General features: G+C 39.5%; 1 protein-coding gene and 1 long non-coding RNA gene across 2 annotated transcripts; both read left to right on the top strand.

The window, feature by feature from the left end:
- The first annotated feature begins 1,589 nt into the window (after nucleotides 1-1,589).
- On the top strand, nucleotides 1,590-11,516 carry Tex30 (testis expressed 30). Its single transcript, XM_027396799.2, has 6 exons — nucleotides 1,590-1,739; nucleotides 5,901-5,974; nucleotides 6,435-6,665; nucleotides 9,646-9,697; nucleotides 10,310-10,515; nucleotides 11,285-11,516. The coding sequence occupies exons 2-6, from the start codon at nucleotides 5,960-5,962 to the stop codon at nucleotides 11,456-11,458; spliced, it is 678 nt and encodes a 225-aa protein (XP_027252600.1). The 5' UTR covers nucleotides 1,590-1,739; nucleotides 5,901-5,959; the 3' UTR covers nucleotides 11,459-11,516.
- A 1,008-nt stretch (nucleotides 11,517-12,524) lies between these two features.
- Nucleotides 12,525-23,470, top strand: LOC118237851. Its single transcript, XR_004768651.1, has 3 exons — nucleotides 12,525-17,318; nucleotides 17,592-17,634; nucleotides 23,223-23,470. It is a non-coding gene; the product is annotated as an uncharacterized LOC118237851 (long non-coding RNA).
- Nucleotides 23,471-23,476: the final 6 nt, after the last annotated feature.

Raw genomic sequence — 23,476 nt, 5'->3', positions numbered from 1 at the left:
TTTTTTGAGACAGGGTTTCTCTGTGTAGTTTTGGAGACTATCCTGGCACTCGCTGTGGAGACCAGGCTGGCCTCAAACTCACAGAGATCCACCTGCCTCTACCTCCCAAGTGCTGGGATTAAAGGCCTGAGCCACCAACACCTGGCGACCTTGATTTGTTTTTAAGAATACCCTGACTCCAACCCTCCCTAACTCTCCCTGACCCCTCCTATCACATGGTAGGTGATCATGTGATGTTTTTAAAATGTACTTTTGTATTTCCTCATTAACCCATTGTCTCCTTTCTGTAAAACTACTCCTGATTTTACTCCTTAAAGAGGGCCCAAGAAATGGATCCAGGGTTGCTCTCTTTAACCCGACTTATTCTTGGGTGCATCCCAATGAAAGTCAAGCTTGTTCCAAATTAAACTCAAATTGTGGTAAGTAGTCTTATTCTCCAAGTTAGGATTAACACAGGTACCAAGTCCACCATGCCAGAGGGGGAATTCATTCATTCAGGAGCTTTATTATGTACCAGGAGATTCAGTCAAACACACACACACACACACACACACACACACACACACACACACACAACTAAACTATCTCTTCTTCACACACACACACACACACACACACACACACACACACACACGCACACACACACACACACACACACACACACACACGCGCGCACGCGCGCGCGCGCGCACACACACACTACTAAACTATCTCTTCTTCATTAAGGAAGTTTAGCCTTCAAAAAGCCTCCCTGAAAACAAAACACAAATGAACCAAAAAAAGAAAAAAAAAAAAAAACACAGAAAAAGACATGTGCATGAAGTCTAAGTAAAAAGTGCAATCTGATGAGCTGGAACAGTAAAAGCTCTGCAGTGGGGCCGGCTTGGTAGGTTTGGGGTGAAGTGTTAAATGCCTGGAGCCTTTTGAGCCTCTGAAAGAACAGGAGGAAATTCTGATTCTACACTGGAGGGAGGTGCAGAGGGACTTCTGGAGGAACTGGGTGGGTCCTACACCCTCAGGGCCATCCAGCTGCCGTGATGACATTCAGTGGCGGGCACAAAGGTGCTAGACACCTTTCAGGTGATCAGTAGATAAGGCAGTCAGTGTTAATAGGAGAGCCTTAGCCTAGTCTAGCACAGGTGAGAAGTATCCAACCTTTTGAAACTGTGCTCGGATTTTGCCATCTACAAAGCTCAAACTGAACCACGCAGTGAGGCTGCCAAAAGGAAATTAAGTCGCTAAATAAATAATAATAATAAATTAGAAAATACGTTTTAAGTGCACGATTTTGTGTTGGGTTGCACGCATTGCTAGCTGTCCTGTGCACAGGCGACAGCGGGGTGGACCCGCCGGAAAGCCCAGAGGATAAGGACTCCCTGACGGGGTGAGAAGAAAGGTATAGTCAGGGTTGACACCACGTCTTCCGAAGGGATGAACGGACCGGAAGAGGCCGAGGTGGCCACCCGAGCGGCTTTCCCGCGCTCGGCTGCACCCGCGGACTGACTCCCGCTTCAGAATCCCCGCCCGCGGAAGGCGGGGCCCAGCTCAGGCGAGCAGAAAACTCTCCTTCCCGGCGTGCCTCGCGGCGCGCCCCACGAGCCGGGGGCGGGGCCTGCGCGCGCGTGCGCAGTAGCGGCCGCGCTGACGGGGGCGGCGAGGCGGTCGCTTCGAGCGTGTTAGTTCGCTCCCTGAAGAGAGTGCGGGCGGTTGGTCTCCGGCGGTCTCTCGTGCGTTCGCTGGTAAGCGCGGCGGCGGCGGCGGCGGGAAGCGCGGGCGGCGGGGCCGCGCCAGGCGGGCCGCTCCTCAGGGTTGTCGGTCGGTCGGTCGGTCGGTCGGTCGCCGCCTGAGGCGACGGAGGAAGCTTGCCGCCGTCCGGCAGAAGCCCGTGGTGTGTTTTGCCCCGGAGGGCGGACACGGGGTTAGCACGGCGGGCAGGCGGGGCCGGGCCGGGCCGCGGAGACTTGTCGTGGGCTGTCGCGGGTGACGGGAGCGAAACCTCCTCCCACACGTGAGTTTCTCCCACGGGAAGGCGGCTGCCCGGCCCGGGGCTCACGCGTTCGTTGAGCGAATAAACGACGATTCCCGTCGACCCCTGACCTCGGGTTTGGATGTTTTACTCCTTTGGTAAGACTAGAACTCACAGTTTTGTTCGTCCGGTGACAGCCAACGTAATGCTGCAGACGTAACAGACAATGAGTAATTTTTTTTCTTTAAAATACTGGAAGTCAGGGGGGCCCTTGGCGTTTTGACGGCTTAGTGGAAGGTGTGACCACAAAATACTATCTTCTAAGTAGCCCCTCCCCCCCAAACTCAACTCTAGATTATCCGCAGCGTTTGGAATCCGTACCGTATCAACTGTATTTGTTTTGTGTGTCAGCATTCAGTTGTCACCTTGTTTCTACCGGGTTGGTGCTGTTTTTCCTCCCATCTGCTGTGGAAGACATTGAGGCGGAGCCAGGCTTCAGTCCTCCCCTTTCTTTAAAAAAAAAAAAAAAGCTAGAGATAAAATCGACACTATCACTTGCTTTGAGCTTTTACCCTGTGGGACATTTTCAGGGTTACTGAAGCAGTCTAGAACAAGTGTGTGCAACAGTCATGAAGAACAAGTTCATCGTGAAGTCTGGAAGAGGGCAAAGTTTTCCTTAAAAACAAAACCTCAGGTTAATCTGGAAGAGCCTTTTAGGTTAATGGTAATTTGAAAACATGCATCTCCATTTTTTACTACCTTCTGAAATCTCATTAAAATTACAGGGAAGGATATTTTGGGGTTTTTTGTTTTATTTTTTGAGACAGGGTCTTGCCCAGGCTGGTCTCAAACTTGCAGTGATTCCCCTACCCCTATCTCTGTCTTTCAAGTTCTGAGATTAACTCCACCCCCCTCCCCCCTTTTGGGAGAACACGAAGTCACTGGGGTAAAGACCTTGGGAGATATTAACAGTTGAATAATGAACTCTAAAAAGCGGTTGCTAAACCAGCCGTGAGGAACACAGTAAAACTAGCCTGAATAAATCATAGCCTTCAGAGCACATAGAAACTGGCAGCACTAGATAGAGTTGGAGGTGCGTTGGTGTGACCAGAGATGGAAGACTTAAAATGTTTGGCTAAATCTTTTTAAGGAGCAGTAGGTATTTAGATTTGTTTAGTCCCCCTTTCACACTCTTGAGTGATTATGTTCCCCATGATTAGAAGACTAGGAGGAAGCTATTTTGACAAATAATGTTATATTTATTTATTTATTTTTGGTTTTTTGAGGCAGGGTTTCTCTGTGGCTTTGGAGGCTGTCCTGGAACTAGCCCTTGTAGACCAGGCTGGTCCCGAACTCACAGAGATCTGCCTGCCTCTGCCTCCTGAGTGCTGGGATTAAAGGCATGAGCCACCACCACCTGGCTCTGACAAATAATTTTTTTAACTGGAGGACCCAAGGCAGTTTAATTGTAAGGATACATTTATGAAAATAAGGACCCCAAACCATAATTTCTTCATTTCTCTTTCAAATTACAAAAATTTAGTAGGCAGATTAATAACTTCCAGGCCCAAGAGAGTGGGGGTGGGATGAACAGGATAATGAGGACAACACACACACACACACACACACACACACACACACACACACACACACACACACACACACACACACACACACACGTTAGCCTGTGGTTGCTTCTGGCAAGTAGTAAGGAATTTAATAGTAAATGAAATGTGAAGAGACCTTAGTTCACATTTTCACTTTAAAATTTTGTGCTGGGAGCTTGGGAGATGGATCAGCTGATAAAATACCTGTTGTAAAAGCCAAGAATCTTGGTTTTTTTGGGGTTTTTTTGTTGTTGTTGTTGTTTTTGGGTTTTTTTTTGTTTTTTCTATCCCCACCATTCATTTAAAAGCCAAGCCAAAACTGGGAGAACACAGATAGGTAGATACCTAAATCTTATTGGGTAACCGGCCAGCTTACACATATTGATGAGCTGAAAATTAAGTGAGAGGCCTTATGTTAGTAAGAGTAGTAGAGGAAGACACCTGATGTTCACTTCTGGTCCACACATGCAAGCACACACATAACATACGACACACAAATAATAAATGTATTGTTGCATATTTTTAAATGAAAATAGTTTTAAAAATTATGAACAGAGTAATTGATGTAGCATTTCCTCTCTGTTCAGTTTTTCTTACAAGTATACCTACACACCTGTAAGTATGATATCACATACAAAGAGTTACAAGAAGCAAGTAATACTGAATTCTTTGAGAGCAGTTCTGAGTGCAAGGCAAAAGTGGAATGAGACAATATGTAAGTCTTGGTATCTTTTGAGCTTTGAGCCATGTTACTGCTACCTAGTTAAGAAACAAATGCCAGTGAAGGCGTAATGGTGATAATTGACATTCTAGAGCCAATGATATGCTCAAAATTAAAAGCTCTCTTACAGTATAAAAGAATGGATGCTGAACAACAATCACAAAAATTACAGTGGCTTATACCCATTGTGCTTATGGTTTTTCAGATCAGTTGTGATTTAGACTGGGTTCCAGGCTTTAATTTGACTTCAGGTTTTCTGAACTGTCTTCATTCTGGGATTCTGGCTGAAAATGAAAAACTTCCTGGGATAGTTTTTCTTTATGGTTCAGGGTAAAATTCAGTTGAAGATTTCTAGGAATTTGCCATAGCTTAACTCAGAGGTGGAAGTTTGAAATGTTCCAGTAGCCAAACCCAGAGTCAATAGAATCACATGACAAAGACTGGGTTAGCTACATCTAGTAACAGATGGAAGCAGATGCAGAGATCACAACCAAGCACTGGGTTGAGCTCTGGAAGTCCAGTCACAGAGAAGGAGGGTTGAGCAAGGAGGGTCAAGATCATGACTGGGAAAACCACAATGCTGGTGGGACCTCAGGGCACCTGGACTGACAGCTGGGGAGCCTGCATGGGACTGAACCCTATGCATGTGGGTGACAGTTGTGTGGCTTGGTCTGATTGTGGGGTCCCTGGCAGTGGGAGCAGAATCTCTGGTGCATGAGCTGGCTTTTTGGAGCCCATTCCCTATGGTAGCATGCCTTGCTGAGTCTTGATCCAGGTGGGAGGGGCTTGATCTTGCCCAACTTGATGTTCCAGGCTTTGCTGACACCCCATGGGAGGCCTAAAACTTTCTGTGGAATGGATGGGTTAGGGGAGGTGGAGGGGAGAACCAGAGGGGGGGGGCTGTCATTAATATGTAAAATAAAAATTTTTAAATTAAAAGAAAAAGACTGGTTACATATTTCTGTTACATGGAAAAGGGGAAGTAAAATGGTGAAAATTGTTTAATAACTAGGGAAATTAAAAATGGCTGAGATTATGTGGAAAAAGGAATGATGAAGAAAATTATTTAGTAGATATATAGGAAATTAAGTTGGGATGGTTAAGAATGAAGGTTCTTATAAATATATTTCAAAGATGTTTTTGTAAAGGTACAGCATCCTATTTGTAATGAACTATTTTAAGGTCTCTGCACCAAAGTATCCCATTTGCATTATTTTATATAATATCTGCCAGCTCCTGTAATTAGTTTTGACTGCCCATAAAAATGTTGGAAGTAGATTAAGTAATAAAAATATAGAGAGATACCAGCTTGTAGAGAACTAGTTTCTGGTAGTGTTTATTTCAACTTTTTTTTTTTTTTTTTTTTTTTTTTGGTTTTTTGAGACAGGTTTCTCTGTAGTTTTGGAGCCTATCCTGGCACTTACTCTGGAGACCAGGCTGGCCTCGAACTCACAGAGATCCGCTTGCCTCTGCCTCCCAAGTGCTGGGATTAAAGGTGTGGGCCACCAACGCCCGGCTATTTCAACTTTTGAATGTGCTTGTTCACAGTTTTGGGGTCATATCCATGTCTGACAGCTCACTATTCACAACAGAATCTTCTTTTCAGGGAGATGCCCTTTGCTTCTTGGATGTAATGCACTTTATGTTTATTATTCAACAGTGAAAATGAGTCATACAGAGGTAAGATACTGTAATGTATTCTGTATCTTCAGATTAACCTTTTGGGGAGATGGGAGAATGGGTTAGTCATCACTTCTGTGTAATAGTCTTGTTTTCAGCTTGCACGGTGAGAGGCAGTACAGAAATAGAATTGGAGAGTAAACTCCAGAACAGTACTATCTTACTTTGATTCTTAGCTAATAGCTATGTAACCTTGAGCTAGCTACTTAATCTGCTATGCCTTATCTGTAAAGTAGGAATATTGTACTTGCCTTGTAGAATTCTAAGGAATGGTTACAAGAGTTAATACATTAGCACTTAAAAGTACCTGACAGTAAACAGGTCTTAACACTACAAGTATCATGATTTGTTTAACAGCCCTGCATTCAATCATGAGTCTTACAAAGCAAATATATGTATGTATTCAGTTGTCTAAATAGTCAAGGAAATAATTTGGCCCTTTTATTCTCTTGAATTTTAGGTTAAATTAAAAATACCTTTTGGAAATAAGTTACTGGACGCCGTTTGTTTGGTGCCTAACAAGAACATAGCATATGGAATAATACTTACACATGGAGCATCAGGAGATATGAATCTTCCTCATTTGATGTCACTGGCATCCCATCTTGCATCTCATGGTTTTTTTTGCCTAAGATTTACTTGCAAAGGCCTTAATATTGTACATAGAATTAAGGCATATAAAGCAGTTTTGGTAAGAAAAATATATTTACTTATAACAAGGTTCTGGCACTTAAAATTCTTCATAAGTTTAAGATATTTTATTGTCTGAGTTTTTTGTTGTTGTTGTTGTTGTTTGTTTTTGTTTTTGTTTTTGTTTTTTTTTCAAGACAGGGTTTCTTTGTATTGTTTTGGAGCCTGTCCTGGAACTTGCTCTGTAGACCAGGCTGGCCTCAAACTCACAGAGATCCACCTGCCTTTGCCTCCCGAGTGCTGGAATTATCTGACTTTTAGATAAAAATGTTTTAAATGAGCATCCTTAGAAACTTGGCAGTACACAAGATATTTAGTGGTTGTTTCTTTTTTTGTCATCAGTTTGTTTTCATGGAGTGTTTACATTGTGTTCTTTCATGCTACTTAGAATTTTCTCACTGGGATAATGTAACTTTATAATATAGTTATGCCGATCTAGAGTATTAAACCTACTATACTATTATGCATATACAAATATACCATCTTTATATGCTAGCATTTTCACCAAAATTTGAAACTTCTACTGGCTTTTAAAAAATAGTTTGTCCTTTTACTGTTTACCACTCTAGTTGGAGACATGAATCTGGGAGAAGGGGACCTAAACATGAGGTGGACTAAAGTCTCATTCAATAGCTAACTTCAGAGTTTCAGGTCCCTTAAACTCTTGAGAGTTAAGAATCACATGAGTAAGGTGTTCAATTAACAAGGACAAACCACATGTGGCAAAAATAAGTTTTTCCATAGAGGCATAAATAACAGCTGAAATAAATTCCCTCTTAGTCAATACACCTGGGAAGATCATGAAAACCCATTCCAAGTACAGTTCTGTCTTTTGAAGAAACTGAGGTAACAAGACTCTAGTCTTGTTATCTTGGAGTTTTCTCACAAGCTCTCCAAATTCTCACTAGATTCCATTCTTAGACTATGTTCCGACATCTCCCTCTTTTTTATTTTTTAATAGCAGAATATGCAACCTGGTCTTAATTTGAGTTTTGTTGTTGTTTGTGGGATTTTTTTATTGTTGCTTTCTTTTTGTTTTTTTGAGACAGAGTTTCTCTGTGTAACAGTCCTGGAACTCCCTTTGTAGATCAGGCTGGCCTCAAACTCATCTGCCTGCCTCTGACTCCCAAGTGCTAGGATTAAAGGTATGCACCATCACCACCACCATCCAGCAATTTGAGATGTTTTATGTAAATCTAATTGTCATTTGATTTGTAAGTATCCTGTAAGCAAGAAAGTTATAACATTAGAGTAGTGGAATAGTGGAATTGTGCCACCAACAGAGATCTAAACTGGGTCCAGTACTATCTAATAGTTACGTTACTATATTGATCAGCAAATTCTGGAGAATAGCTTAAAAAGGAGACCCATATGATTAATTTTGACATGGGGCCTCCCTTTGTTTACTAATGGTGAAAATGAATCCTTTAGGTTATCCTCTTGTGCTATAATACCTATAGGAGACAATTTAGTGGGGAAAACTTTAAAGGCAGTGAAAGAATTCACTTGATACACAAATGCCCTTTTTAGTTTGGATTCAAATAGCTGTTGTTCTTCCTTTGCTTCTGGAAAAATGTATGAGGACGATCCAATACCATCTTTTCTTCTTAAATAGGTTGGCTAGTGTATAATTAGGTAAACATTTTGATTTTGCTGAAATTGCCCTGGAAATCCAAAGCACAACTCATGAGGCCAGGGAGAGATTGGTAGATGAATTATTTTCTCCAGCCTTGCCCTAGCTTGCCTATGTTATAAAGTTAGCTTTTTCATCGGATCTCCCAAGTCCTCATCAAAAAGTGGGGAGAATTCAAGATTAGAACAATTAATCATATTCCTCACCCCATGTTTCAAGGTCATTTTCTGAAAATGGAGGGTGAGTATTTAAAGGAGGCTCCAGTAAGGGAACTGAGGAAACCATTCTTGGCATACATAGATGCCATCATTTTACTTTTGATTTTTCCCTGCTCAGGGAAAACTTCCTTCTTTGCCTCCATCAATTTTAAGATTTGACCATTCACTTTATATTCATTCGAGGAATTAGCCACCTCTTTGTCATGATTAAAATTCTCCTTATCTTTCGTATAACAGTTCGAATCAATGCCCAAGTGACCCAAAATTCAACTAGAATCTCTTTTGTTTATATGCCTTCTCAATATTCTTTCGGACTCTGGCTCATACTTCTTCATCTAAAGTTCCTTCTGAACACCAGGGATTATAATCATAATCAACTTGCAAGCAATCTAATAGTTGTGATTTTGATACTTGTGATCCTTTGACATAGTCAGTCTTTCCTGATTTCTGCCCCATTATGCTCACTCACCTTCTGTGAGGTCTCCACTCTCTTATAGCTGACTTCAGGTCCCTGTTTGGGTGCCACTTGTTCACTACTCTAGAGGCTGTGGGACCTGGGAGAATGGAGCCAGTAAATTTAGGTGGACCAAAGTCTCATGCAGTAAACGTTACTTAGAGCATTGGGAAATTTATATTGTGTTGGTTAAGAAAAATCAAATCACATGAGATAGTTGCAATCACAAGGACGAGATGCATATTGTAGAAACATGGTTTTCAGTAAAGGTATATGAGTAACAACAGCTAAAGTAAATTCACCCTATCTGCTACACGTGGGAGGCCCATGAAAACACATTCCAAGAACAATTCTGTTTTGAAGGAACTGAGGTCACAGGACTCTAGTGTTGTTTTCTTGGAGTTTACTCACAAGTACTCAAAATTTTCACATTACTCTGTTCTTGGACTGTGTCCCTACAGTTTACTACTTGAATATTTTTAGAAAGGCAAATTGATTTTTTCCCTGACGTAAAGATTAATAATGAACACATGACCAGAAGAGGAAAGCACTGTATATCCTCTAAGACTCTGTATGGTTGTCTTTGCATAAATTTTTGTACTCATCAGTAATGATAAGAATATCCAGTGGAGTGTGATATGAGAGGAACTGATAATTTTTTGGTTGATTTACCTAGAATTATCTAAAGACCTCAGGAGAATACAAACTTGCTGGTGTTTTTCTTGGAGGTAAGCTTCAGTGATAACTGCATTATAATATTAAAATTGATAACAGGAGGCTAAAAATTACTTTATTTTGATACATGACCTTGATACTTTATCATAAAGTATATATTTAAAGCAAATGTAAAACATTTATTAAATGTGTTAAAATATAAGGCTCTCTACCTTTATTCATAGTGTTCTAGCAAATGATTCATTAAGAATTCCTTTTTTTTTTTTTTTTTTGGTTTTTTGAAACTGGGTTGCTCTGTGTAACAGCATTGGCTGTTCTGGAACTCGATTTGTAGACCAGACTGGCCTGGAATTCACAGAGATTCATCTGCTTCTGCCTCCCAAGTGCTGGGATTAAGGTGTCCACCACTACCACCCAGCTAAGAATTTCTTCACCCTTTTAAGTATTGAGAAAGATAATTGCTTCTTTTTAAAATCTGAGGTAAGCTAGACCAGTTTTTAGCTTTTCATAAAGCTGTAGGTTTCCATTAAGACCATTGGAATTTGTTGCTTGCCACTCTTTTGACTTGTGATTTTTTTTTTCTTCCATGAATACTTAGAACAGTAAATCGTTGCTACTATTGTATGTAAATGTTTATATTTCTGTTTTCACTTAATTGGTTTTAGGTCGTTCGATGGGCTCAAGAGCAGCTGCTTCTGTAATGTGTCACACTGAGCCAGATGACACTGATGATTTTGTTCGAGGTCTCATTTGTATTTCTTACCCACTGCACCATCCAAAGCAGCAGCAGAAACTCAGAGATGAAGATCTCTTTCGTATAAAGGATCCTGTACTATTTGTGTCTGGCTCAGCAGATGAAATGTGTGAAAAGGTGAATTGGAACTCTATATTTGTATGAGTGAAATATATTAAGGGCAAAATTATTATGTGCCACATTCAGCCTCTGGACGTGGTGACCAACACCTTTAATCCCAAACTCAGGAGACAGAGCCAGATAGATCTCTGTTAGTTCAAGACCAGCCTGGTTATATATATAGGGAGTTCTAGGTCAGCCAAGGCTACATCACTCTGTCAAAAAAAAAAAAAAAAAAAAAAAAAAAAAAAAAAAAACTTATGTTACCCTGTAACTTTGTAGTACATAAAAATAAAAAAATACTAACAAAATGCATCTCCCCAGAAAGGGATTTGGTAGATTTCATCCTTATTTAAGGAATTAATAATATCTGATTGTTATTTGGGAGATATTAGGGTATACATTTGATTTATCATTTCAGCTTTGAGGTAGATTGATATTATTCATTCCCAAGTAAGCATTGGCAGCATTCATATGTTACTGAATATTAGCTAAGTATTATGAAACTGCCATTTATCAGAGCACATAATTTCCTTAGGAAAAAGATTTTTGGAAAAAAATTTGAATAACTCTAATCTCCTTAAGTCTTTTTTGTCAACAAATGCTTGGTGTATGGTGATATGTGATTGTTTGTACTGCTATAGATAGTTCATTATATACTCTATTGTCTATAAAGTTACATGTAGAGCAGGTATTTATGAATCTCTTGAGTGAATACCATCCAATATAGATAAGGGAAAGATAATCTTTCATTAAATAACAATAGAGTCTAATGTCTTCTCTTTAGAACTTGTTGGAGAAAGTGGCACAGAAAATGCAAGCTCCCAGTAAAATCCATTGGATTGAGAAGGCAAATCATTCCATGGCAGTGAAAGGGCGATCAACAAATGATGTTTTCAAAGAAATTAATACACAGATCTTGTTTTGGATCCAAGAAATCACTGAAATGGACAAGAAATAATTGTCATTAAAAGCCATGTTATTTTGAATAAAAGTACGGTTAATTTGATAAAGAACAATATACCTCTCAACATTGTGAGATATATTTCAGAATAATGTTCTTTAATGTTGCCCTATTTTTGAAACATGGTATTGTGAACATATCCTTTACAAAATGTCCTTTGAAAGCACTGTTATAGTTATATGAAGATAATGTACAAATATTGAAGGTTGTTTATAATTTATTTTCATTAGTATAGTTAAGTTTTGAAAAATTAAACATTTGCATTTTGTTACAATGGTGCTTTGTCTTACTTTGAAATACAGCCAAGAAAATGCATATTTTTGAGAATCAGTATCACCTTTTCAAAAGAGAAAAGAAAGGCCGGGCAAGATGGCTCAGTCATAAAGGGCTTCTTATACAAATGCCAATACTTAAGTTTTTAAAAAGTTTGTTTCCATTTATTTGTCTTTAGAGGGGGGAAGTTGTACAGAGGTCAAAGGATAACTTGGGGCAGTTCTTTCATTCCAATCTTGGTAGCCAGTGCCCTTCCCCAAACCATCTTGCAAGTTCCTGAATACAATTCCCAGTACCAATGTAAAAAAGTGGGCACAAGAGGATGCACCTCTATACCCAGCCTGGGATTTGCTGGCCAGCCAGTCTGACCAAACTAGTGTACTCCAAGTTCAGAGGGAGTGTCTTTAAAAGTAAGGTGGAGCATAAATGCATTCACATGTGCACACAACGGTGAAAAGGGTGTTAGGTGATCAGAGGGCTCCTCTTGAAACCCTAGGCTCAACACAGTCAAAAGAAGCTGAGGGAAAGATCATGGAGGTGCATATCAACCGAGGCTGGTTTTTAGAGTGAAGTAACTTCTGTAAATGTGTACTAAAAAGGTAAAGAGCTTCAGTAGTAGGTTTGCAAAAATGAGTAAATGAGAGTTAACAATACAGTATATGAAATCAATAGATGATTCATTAAAGTGAAAGTTAAAAATAGTGCCGGGCGTTGGTGGCACATGCCTTTAATCCCAGCACTCTGGAGGCAGAGGCAGGTGGATCTCTGTGAATTTGAGGCCAGCCTGGTCTTCCAGAGTGAGTGCCAGGATAGGTTCCAAAGCTACACAGAGAAACCCTGTCTCAAAAAAAAAAACAAAAAAAAGCTAAATAGTTTGACTAAGGTATGCTATATCCAGGTAGAATTAGGGGGTTTTAGAAGATACACAAAATAAGACGAATGTTAAACTCTTAAAGAAGCCAGGAGGTGGCACACACCTTTTATCTCAGCACTGGGGAGGCAGAGACAGGTGGATCTCTTGAGTTCAAGACCAGTCTCATCTACAGAGTGAGTTCCAGGACAGCCTCCAAAGCTACCTGTCTCGAAAAAAAGAAAAAAATATTATTTTTTTAATAACTACATTCACTGACACAAATACGAACTACAATTTAAACTAATAAAGAGCTAGTAATGTAACTCAATGGTAGAGCTCTTGCCTAGCTTGAATGAGGCCTTGTGTAAAATCTGCACCACAGAAAAATTATAATAGGCAAAGAATGGACAATACAAAAGGAAACTTCTGCAAACCATCCCAATATAGAAGTGTAATGATAAAGTGGGTTTAAAAGATTAGTAGTGAGTCAATCAAACTTCAAATTTAAACTATAGATAGAATATAGGCAACTGCACTGACGTTTCATGACACCTTGACACAAACTAGAGTTACTGTAAGGAAGGAAACTCAATACCTCAAGAACATCCAGCTGTAGGGCATTTTCTTAATTAGTGATTGATGGAGGAGGGCCCAGCCCATTGTGGGTATTGCCATCCCTGGGCTGATGGTCCTGGGTTCTGTAAGAAAACAGGCTGAGCACACCAGTAAGCAGCACCCCTCTATGGCCTCTGCATCAGTTCCTGCTCTGACTTACCTCAGTGATGACTATTAACCTGAAGTGTAAACTGAAATAAACCCTTTTCTCTCCAACTTCCTTTTCGTTAGTGTTTCATCACAGTAGTAGTAACCCTAAGACAGCAAAGATACTACATTAAGCAGGAATAAAAATCATTCAAAAATTAATATCCCTGAGTTGGGTATAAGAAACTACTATGCTTTTTATGTAATAGCTTGCCATTTGAAAAGCTTGTACCTAATCATGGTTGATAAAAAATTTGTAACTATTAGCAATGAGCTAAGACTGAAATGAATATTGAAGGAAAGACACTGTATGCTTCCCTGTTTATTGCCACATTTAGTGGGAAAGTACACAGTCCCTTTTAGTTTGAATATTGTTAAAAGAGCCACCCTGCTGCCTCTAATAATTAAATACCTACCCACTTATGCTAATGATTATTTGTTTTAGTGTATGAGATAGTGGGTTTCATTGTAACAATGACTGGGCTTCTTACCTGAGACAAACACAATTTGTCAGGACTAGGTGGAATAGGTTCAACAAAGGTATCCAGTAGGAAAAGGGGTTGGCATATGTTTCTAACAGGCCATTTTGAAACCTGACTAATTGCAATATTTTAAATGATGTTCCCACTTAATTGTCTCATTGCTTTTATCAGTTGGTATTTTAACTTTAAAATATGAGTCTCCAAAGGGCCTCACGAGAGCACCCTATCAACAAATAAGCTGTCCTTGTCCTCCATATTCTAAACCTGTAGCCCTAATGCAGCCAACTTGAGTAAGTTTTGTAAAAAGGAAAACCTGTCTCATCCTATGATTTTTCATTTTGTTGATCTTTTATCAATTTCCAAAATTCTATTCATTCTTTAAAAGTTTTCCCAATTTCCTTCATTTCCAGAGTATGTTTTGTCAAAGACCAATGACATTGTGGTGGTTTAAAAGAAAATGGCCCCCAAAGGGAGTGGCACTATCAGGAGGTGTGGCCATATTGGAGTAGGTCTGGTCTGGTTGGAGGAAGTGTCAATGTGGAGGTGGGCTTTGAGGTCTCATACTTGCTCAAGCCACTCCATTGAGACAGTCCACTTAACTGTTGCCTTCTGATCAAGATATAGCCAGCACCATGTCTGCCTGCAGGACACCATGCTCTCTGCCATGATGATAATGGACTGAACTTCTGAACTGTAAGCTGCCACCTCAAATGTTTTCCTTTATGAGAGTTGCCATGGTTATAGTGTTTTCTTCATAGCAATAGAAACCCTAACTAAGACAAGCATGTTCTGCCTTTGTCAGTCACACTCTGACACCATCCCATGTCTGTTAAAAACTCATGTCAAGAAATGTTTTTCACTCATCCTTGATTATTCAGATTATTCAAAATATTTGTGTTTTTGTGCTCCTCACTTACAAATGAAGAGGAGGTGTCAAATGCAAGGAAACATCTATGCGATGAAACAGTCTCTTCCCAGTAGGCAGTTACATAGGGAGCAAACCACAAAGCCCTAGAGGCTGTTCCAAGCCTGTTTGTTTTATATAAGAGCTTGTTAGTGGAGTACTAGCTAGGGATTCATTGTCATAAAACTTGGGATATGGCATACAGAGAATAATAAAATGAATCCCTTTTGAGTTACTTAACATTAAGAGAATTTGAGAAAATCTGCCATCAAAAGAAATCAAGTTATCTGTTAAGGTGCTTTAAATTTTATCAGAAAATCCACCACCACCAACATCCAAAAAAACCTAAAAGACTTAAAAATCTAGGGAAAGCGTTCTTAAAAAAAAAAAAAAAAAATCACTTTACTGTGCATGTGTAGAGGGACAGAAGTGAAGGCATACTTGAGAAACGGTGGCTACAAAGGTTTGTGAGAGCTGTGGAATCCCTGCTATGTACTCTGGAGGACCATCTTTGCAAAGTCAGAATCCAAGATCAGAATGTACTCCAGGCAAACACAACATCTTTAGTCTACTCAGGGAACAGAAGACTACCAACTCTGTTTAGTATGTGCTGTTTCTCTCATGAGCTCCAGTACTGTGGAAAGTAAGAGCTCAGTAATTCTGTTGTACTCAGAGGAGGCCTGAAGAGCTTACTCCAGCAGAGTAAATACCTTTTTCTTCAACTCACCTTGAAGAAATGAAACCTAAGAACTATTAATTACATCATCAAAGGGCAAGGGCCATACATTCAAAAATGGTGTTGTTCACCCTATCCTGTGACTCAAATTGTTGTTTGCTTAGTGACCTTCCAGGCCTACTTGCTTATATTGGAGGCTAATCAGTCTAGATCTGCCTCTGACCCATCCTTAATTCTGATCTTAGGACATCAAAAGGAAATTACCAATAGGCCATTCAAAAGTCTGACTTTGGTTTTGAATATATTAATAGATTGTTAATGGGGAACTTGAAAACAGAACCCTGTATGGAAAAGAAGTATAAAATGTTTCAAGAAGCCATGTAGGATCAAAAGAGACAGTTTATCATATGTTTGCCACAGTGGCAACAGTTCATACATAAACTAAAAAGCTATGTGGGCTATGTCAAATTCAAGGTAACTAGGAAAACAACATTTGTTTTTACTGTTGATTTTGATATAGGATCTTACTATTAGCCCTTGGTGTCCTGGAACTCACCATGTAGTACAGGATATCCTTGAACTAACAGAGATCTGCCTGCTTCTGCCTCTTGAGTACTGGAATTAAAGGGGTATGCTACCATACCTAGTTACAGCATCCAGTATTTTTATTTGTTACACCTGTCAGTTAACAATTATCCTAAGAAAGGACTATATTTTCTTGACTACAAGGAAGCATCATACACTTTGTTGAGAAGAAGAGTAATTATCAGATTAAATGGCTTTCTAACTTGAACTCTATTTTACACATTTTTTTCTTTAGGGCAACAATTCAATTATGTCAAGAGATTGTGTATAGAATTGTGCTGCTTTTATTAAATTAATAGAAAATTATGTGTTGATTAAAAAATATATAAACTGAGTGTGGTGGCTCATGCCTATAATCTCAGGTTTTGGAAGGCTGAGGCAAAGGATTTCCATGAGTTAGGGAAGTTTATGGTATATAAAGAATTACAGGCTACCCTGTATTATAGAAGATGACCCTGTCTCAAGAAAAAAAAAAAAAAAAAAAAAGACTAACTACACAATGGTGCCAACAGAGGTGGTGCACACCTGTGCTGAAGCTGGAGGATCTCTAGTTCAAAGCCAGTCCGGACTACATCGGAGTTCCAGGCCAGCATAGGCTATGTAGTGCCAAGGCTTTCCCAAAATCAAATTAGCCTACATACGTCAAACACTGGTACCATACATGGACTTTACATGTTTCATCTGTGACCTTTTGTTACCTTTTGTTACTGCAGAAGTTGCTGTGATGTCAGTTAAATACCCAGTGTGACATGTACCTTACTTTACTCAGTCCCAGAGCAAGCACTGCACCCCATTGAACTCATGCACTGAATGTTACTAGAAGTGTTTTATTTTTCTGGCATAACTTTGCTTGTATTTATGAAATAGATGGACAAGGCAGCATTTCCTATTTGAGGAGCTTCTAAAAATCAATGCCTTCTGAATGAGATACCAGGCCATTATGTCAAAAATATATCATTTCCCTAAAAACAGATTGAAGTCTGTCTCAGATGAGAGGTTTCACACAATATGAGACTTTTTAGATTATTAGATTTTTAACAATGCTTGGCTACCAATCCTGTTTGCATTATTCCTGGGAGTCGCTTTTGAGATGATCCTCATAAGAACTTGTGAATTATTTAAAAACAAGCTTGAGCTATGGAAAAATAGCAGTTCGTGTTCTCAAGAAGTAAGAAATGATTGACCATTCTCTCATTTTTTCTAAAGCACACATAAGAATAATTTTAAAAAATTTAACTTTGATAGTTGGGCTATTTCTCTAACATTTTCATTTTCTCCCTTGAAGCAGAATGAAGATGTTTTCCCAAAAGGAATGACACTTGGTAAATATCATAGTTTCATCTTTTTTGTTTGTGTATTTGCTTTGGCTTTTTGAGACAGGGATTCTCTGTGTAGTCTTGATCTTGGCTATCCTGGAACTAGCTCTGTAGATCAGGTTGACCTCAAACTCATAGATTTGCCTGCCTCTGCCTACCAAGTACTGGGATTAAAGGCACAAGCCAGGACTTCCCAGTTTACAACTTCATCTTTAAATATTAAACTTACTTATCCTGAGTTTCTTCCCCTGATAACTGTAAATTTTTGTTCCCATGTAGCTATAGAGAGCTGGTCCATTCCCCAAACATCTTCAGCAGAAAGGTAAGTGAGATGAAACAATAGAACTTGTTGGCATTCTATTCAGATTTGTATTTATTTCTGAATCCCAGAGAAGCATCTTTCTAAAGGAACAGTAAATGGTAATTCACTCCAATGTTGTTTTTAAGTGGTTGCTTGTTCCAAGCTGTGATAAGGGCTTTTCATATATTGGTTAAATTATCCTTACAGAGGTTAACTTGGCTTCTTATGATAAAATGCCCCCACTACTCAAAAAGAAATAGAAGCCACAATTTCTTATAATTCACTTGGTAAAACGATTCACCATCTACTATGGATGGAGCCAACAGTGAAATGGGTTCTGTAAAACTGAGAGGCTCTATGAAATTCAAAATGTGACTCAGAATTTGTCAGCTCACAAGTACTTCTTCTGAGGTTTAGACACCAACATCACCATTACTCCTTGTTGCTATTTTAGTTGTTTTAACTAAAACTCATCCAGTGATTATTAAACATCTTCACAGTGGGCACTGTTTGATGCTAGGATACAAACACTTGAGCTAGTTTCTGATCTCAGACATGTAATGTAGCTAAAGGATAAAACCGCCCAGTATGCAAATGTTTAGGAGATGTCTAAACCAGCCTACAGCTCTGAGAATGGTTCCATGAAGAGTACATGAGAACTGGGATTTCAATTTTTAAAATTACGTCTATGTATTTGTTTGTTTGTATGGTTTATGGTGGGATTGGAGGACACATGGGGAGGGCAGAGGACACCTTTCAGGACTGGGTTTTCTCCTCTCAACACATTAGTCTTGGGGATTTAACTCAGGTCATCAGGCCTGGAGGCAAGCAGCTTTGCAAGCTGAACCATTCATGGAACCTGAAGCTGGATTTTAAAGAACAAATGTAAATTAGCCTGAAAATAAAGTTTAGAAGATAATAAAAGTCACTCCAGGACACACACAAAGACAAGGACATAAGAAACAGCAAGCTGAGCAGTCTAGGCAATCAATCTGAGGATTCCTAAAGACAGGATCACCCCTTTTGTCTGAGGATTCAGTAGAGGAGAATTAGAAGAGAAAGACACTGCCATTTCCAGCAACCCAAGCCTGTCTGTATTTCTGTAGTGGAGTTCTTATGACAAGCTCTACAACCGTGAAGGGACATTCAGGAAACTCATTTCCAAGCCAGCCTTTGCTAGGAAGGCTCACAAGAAGTATGATACCCCAGAAAATAGAGAAGAGAAGGACCCAGGTTCCCCAAAAGAAGGTCAAGGCCAAACGCTGATCTGGGGTAGCTCCTGTGATTCCTGTGAGGATGACCATTTGCATCTTTGAAAGGCCTGTTACTAGAATAACTTTCCACTCTGGGAATAACACCAAGTGCAGGCAAGAGGAAGAGAAGCTGGAGAAACCCCGGCAGCTCTGTGCATTCAGGAGACTGCTGCAACATCAAGTTAAAGACAGTAAAGGGGAACTATTATGTCCATTGGCTCTTACAAACCCTGTAAAAAAAAAAAAAAATGCAGGCTAAAGCCACAGTTCAAAGTGGTGTTAATAGCGCCGGGCGTTGATGGCACAAGCCTTTAGTCCCAGCACTCAGGAGGCAGAAGCAAGCGGATCTCTGTGAGTTTGAGACCAGCCTGGTCAGAGTGAGTTCCAAAACTCTGTCACTCAGAGTGACAGGCTCCAAAACAATACAGAGAAACCCTGTCTTGAAAAAAACAAAAAACAAATAAACAAAGTCGTGTTAATAATCTGCACACTTCCCCAGAGTTCACCCCATGTCCCACCCGAGTTCAGAAAAGGTGGTATAAGGGACTGTTTAGCTATCTCCATCTTTCTCCAGTCATGGGCTAACTACTGCAGACATCCAGAGACAGACACAGGAAGAGACTGGCCAAGGCCTTGGAGGTAGACAGGCTTGCCACAAGGGCAGAGAACATGGGAGAATGGAAGAAAGATGAGTATTCTGAAAACTAAACGAAAAGACAAACAAACTGGAAAACCTGAGTGTGGTAGACTCTACAAGTTCTCCATGAAGGAACTTTGTTTTACTTGTATGTCTGTCTTTTTTGTTTTGTTTTGTTTTTCGAGATAAGGTTTCCCTGGGTAGCTCTGGCTGTCCTGAGACTCTGGGGACTAGGCTGGTCTCAAACTCAGAGATCTACCTACCTATGCCTCCAGACTGTTGGGTTTAAAGGCATGCAGCACCACCACCCAGCATTACTTGTATGTCTTTATATATCATTCCTATCCTAATGATGATGATATACCCAAATCACTCCCTTTAAAGCTCTTTTGAAAGGCAAAAATATAGCCAGTAGTGTTTTTAAAAATAGAGTTTTTAGTTTTGGTAGAAATGTGCTGAAATAGATTTCATGTGAAAATATCCTTTAGGTCAACTGTGATCCACAGTAGAACTCTGGAATAGATCCAACAGCAACCCACAGAGCAAAGGAAATTCCTTTTGTTACAGCATTTAGATGAGTTAGTTAGTTCATTCATACAGCAGTTAGTTCATTGAAGCTCCTGGGTGGATTACAAAGCCTTAACTCAGGTTAGGCAGAACTGGCCAGCTTGAAGCTAATCCTTTGTCCCTCGCTACCATGGGACTGCTATTTGCTATGTGTTTAGCTCCTTAGTGGGAGTACTAGACAGCATGTAAGACTGGAATTCTGGTTGCCTTAGTCCTGGAAAGAGAGAAGCTGCAGCTTGTATGACGAATTCCCTCTCTTGTACTATGTCTAAGACCTAACAAGTAGATAGCTTTATAATATTAGGTTTAATGGTAATTAAACCTTACTCAATTGTTCAATTTCAGATTATAGTTTTTACAACTTGGTGATTATTGGAGTCTCATTATGTGGACGAACTATGTCCTGCACTTGATCTTCCTGCCTCAGCCTGATGAATGTTAGGGTTACAGGCACGCATCCCACACCCAATTGTAATTACTTTTATTCACTTTTTAGTCTACAGGAATAATATAGCCCGAGGGCCTACGTAGTATTTTATATTAACTATTTAATTTGTTAATACTTATTCATGAAACGGTGATCCATGTGCTGCAGCTTTATGCAGCATTGTCTTGAACTTACCTTATTTGTTTTTATGGAACTTTGTTGTAATCCTAAACTATTAATACAGGTTTCCATTTTAAATACAAAAAGAAAAAAAGAAAAGAAATGAACTGTCTGAAAGAAATAGCAATGATTTCAGAGTTGCTGAAAAGTTACCAAGGAACAAGTAGTGGGAGATGGATTTGAAGAGCTGGGGCTGAACCACAGAGGGTGTAATATACCACATTCTAAAGCTTGGATTTACCTCTGAACAAAACCAGTCAATGTTTGTTCGTTTGTTTTTAAAAAAGGAGTGTTTGGGAGCTTCAAGATGGCCCAGTGGGTGGATAAAGCTCTTTTTCACAGAAGACTGGGGTTCAGATCCCTAGCCTCCATAAGTATACTAATGGAGTGTGATTTCCACCTGTTATCCTAAGCACTCAAGAGATTAGGACATCAGATAGCTAGCACCTGGCTAACTAGGTTACCCCAAGACACCCTTCCTCAAGACAGAAGACAATGTGTGAAGGAGAAACACACCTGACCTCAACCTCTGGCCTCCATATGCATGTATGCAAATGTGTTTGTACACCTGCATACACACGTAGGACTACACACATGTGAATGTGCGTATACATACAGTCATGCACACCACACACAGTAACAGAAGTTTCTCAGTCCTGTCCCATCCCACAGTTGCTTTCAAATAATCACTCTGAGGCTTATATTAATTAACCATGCATTGTCCCAAGGCTCATGGCCTTTACCTCTATTTCATTTTGTAAGTCTGACTCCTGCATCTGGCTGGTGCCTCCTCTGACTCTGCCCTTCCACATCCCATTATTCTACATAACTTAGTGGCCATCTTTGTTTCAGATGGACTGTTTCATATTGATGTGTTTGTATTCACAATAAATAAATATATCTTTATTTTTAAAAAATAATCTTTATTTTACTTACCTGTGGCTACAAAGAATGTCAATATTGGTGCTGGCAATTCAGACATCAAGTGCTTTAAATGAAAAGTGAAAATAAGATAGGACTTTTAAGACAAAGACTACATACCTTTCATTGTGGTGTGATATAATATTCTATTATTTGTTGTGTTTGATTGTTTACCTGATGTAAATTTAACTTAAGAAAACTCAGTAGTAGAGTGCTTGCCCTTGCCTTGTATGTTCTAGACCTTGGGTTTAATCCCTATCACCACAACAATTAGTTCATTATTTAATAATTAAGCATTTTTGTGAATAAGAAGAAAAACCATGGTGTAACCAGCATTTGGTGATATGTACAGATTCAAGCATTGCTGGGGGATGGAATGGACCCCTGAGAAGGGAAGCACTGTAACGGAGAAGAGTGGTAGGCAGTGGTTTTGCAGGAGCAGGCTTAAAGAGGATATGCTCCAGTGGACACATACTGTGCTGAAAATCCACTGTTTGGGGTTCACAAAGGTCGACCTTTAGTTATTTAGCCCATCAACTAATATCTGGTTGAGACAGGGTTTTGCTGTATAACCCAGACTAGGCTTCAACTCCAGACTCTCCTGATTTAGCCTCCTAAGGTATAGGCTACCAACCCTTGCTAGGGTTCCACTTTGTATCATAACTATCACTTTTGTTAGTTGGCCTGGTGTTAGTCAGTTAGCTTTAGGACATTAGTCTATGAAGTTATAGTTACCAGTAAGTCTAAAATTTGTAGTGTAAGTCTAAGGGTTATCTTGGCAAAATTTCTTCTTGCTATGGATAAGTTACTCTTTTGCTGTTTATGCCTAAGGCCAATTAGATGACTCCTCCCACATTAGGGAGAGCAGACTCAATTATTATTTACTAGTTCATATGTTAATCTCCTCCTAAAATCCCCCCACAGAAGTACCCATTCTAATTTTGGACCATGTACTGGGCACCACAGCTCAGCTAAGGTGACATATAAATTAACCCCCATACTAAGGTAATGCTGATGCTGGTGGTCTGAGTCCTTGTTTGACAGAGTAGTCATCCACATAGAAGAAAACTACAATAATCTTTGCTATACGTTCATCAGTACTTGTCTGACCCACAAGTCCACTGACAAGTACTTTGCCCCAAATGTAGGGTTTTCTCTTCCTCACAAATAGCTGGCATGATTAACTATAGAAAAAGTACACTTGATATTATGGGATATGATATTATAGGAAGCCATTATTCTTCTGTTGCACCTATGAATTTCCATAAAACTGTTTCTTGTAAAAGATTTTTATGTAAAGAGTAGAAATGTATTCTTGATAAATGAATATAATCTTCACTCTTTGGCTCATTGCTGTTAAAAACACTTTTAGAGAATTTGAGAGAGAAATTATCTTACTCTCTTAAATAAATGTCTTTCTTCACTTTATCAACTGATTAATCTACTAAGGGAAATCATGAGGTGATGACTTCCTTGGCAACGTGGATGGTAGCTTTGCCTTTATCTTTGTGTTTGTAAACAGACCTATTTTCATCTAAGATATGTTTTCCTTAAGTCTAGAAGGAGACCATATAAAATGCTTATTTTAAGTTACAGCTCACATGCACTGTTTTTTTATCTACAGAGTTGAAATCTTTTCAGAAAGAGTAACAACCAGCCCTCCATCTGAGGAGAATGGAGATAACACTAGAAAAGGAACCTTTACATCCAATGAATATGATGAATATCAAGGAAGCCATTTTTTGAAAGCCACTCATCTTTCAAAAGTAAAGAAAGTATTCATAAGTTCCTTTCACAGATATATCCACAAAGTGAATATCCACAGAATTATCCACAAAGTGAACATCAAACAATAAAATTTTCCTCCACTAATTTATT

This window comes from Cricetulus griseus, chromosome 2 (genome assembly GCF_003668045.3).
Source record: "Cricetulus griseus strain 17A/GY chromosome 2, alternate assembly CriGri-PICRH-1.0, whole genome shotgun sequence".
NCBI classification, from domain to species: Eukaryota; Metazoa; Chordata; class Mammalia; order Rodentia; family Cricetidae; genus Cricetulus; species Cricetulus griseus.
The sequence above is the reverse complement of the archived record's forward strand: the minus strand, read 5'-3'. Positions and strand labels throughout refer to the sequence as shown.

Bases quoted from the DNA above. Each gene is read 5' to 3' on its own strand.
- Tex30 (XM_027396799.2), top strand. The intron at 9,698-10,309 runs GTAAGCTTCAGT...AATTGGTTTTAG, and splicing joins TGCTGGTGTTTTTCTTGGAG to GTCGTTCGATGGGCTCAAGA. The intron at 10,516-11,284 runs GTGAATTGGAAC...TCTTCTCTTTAG, and splicing joins CAGATGAAATGTGTGAAAAG to AACTTGTTGGAGAAAGTGGC.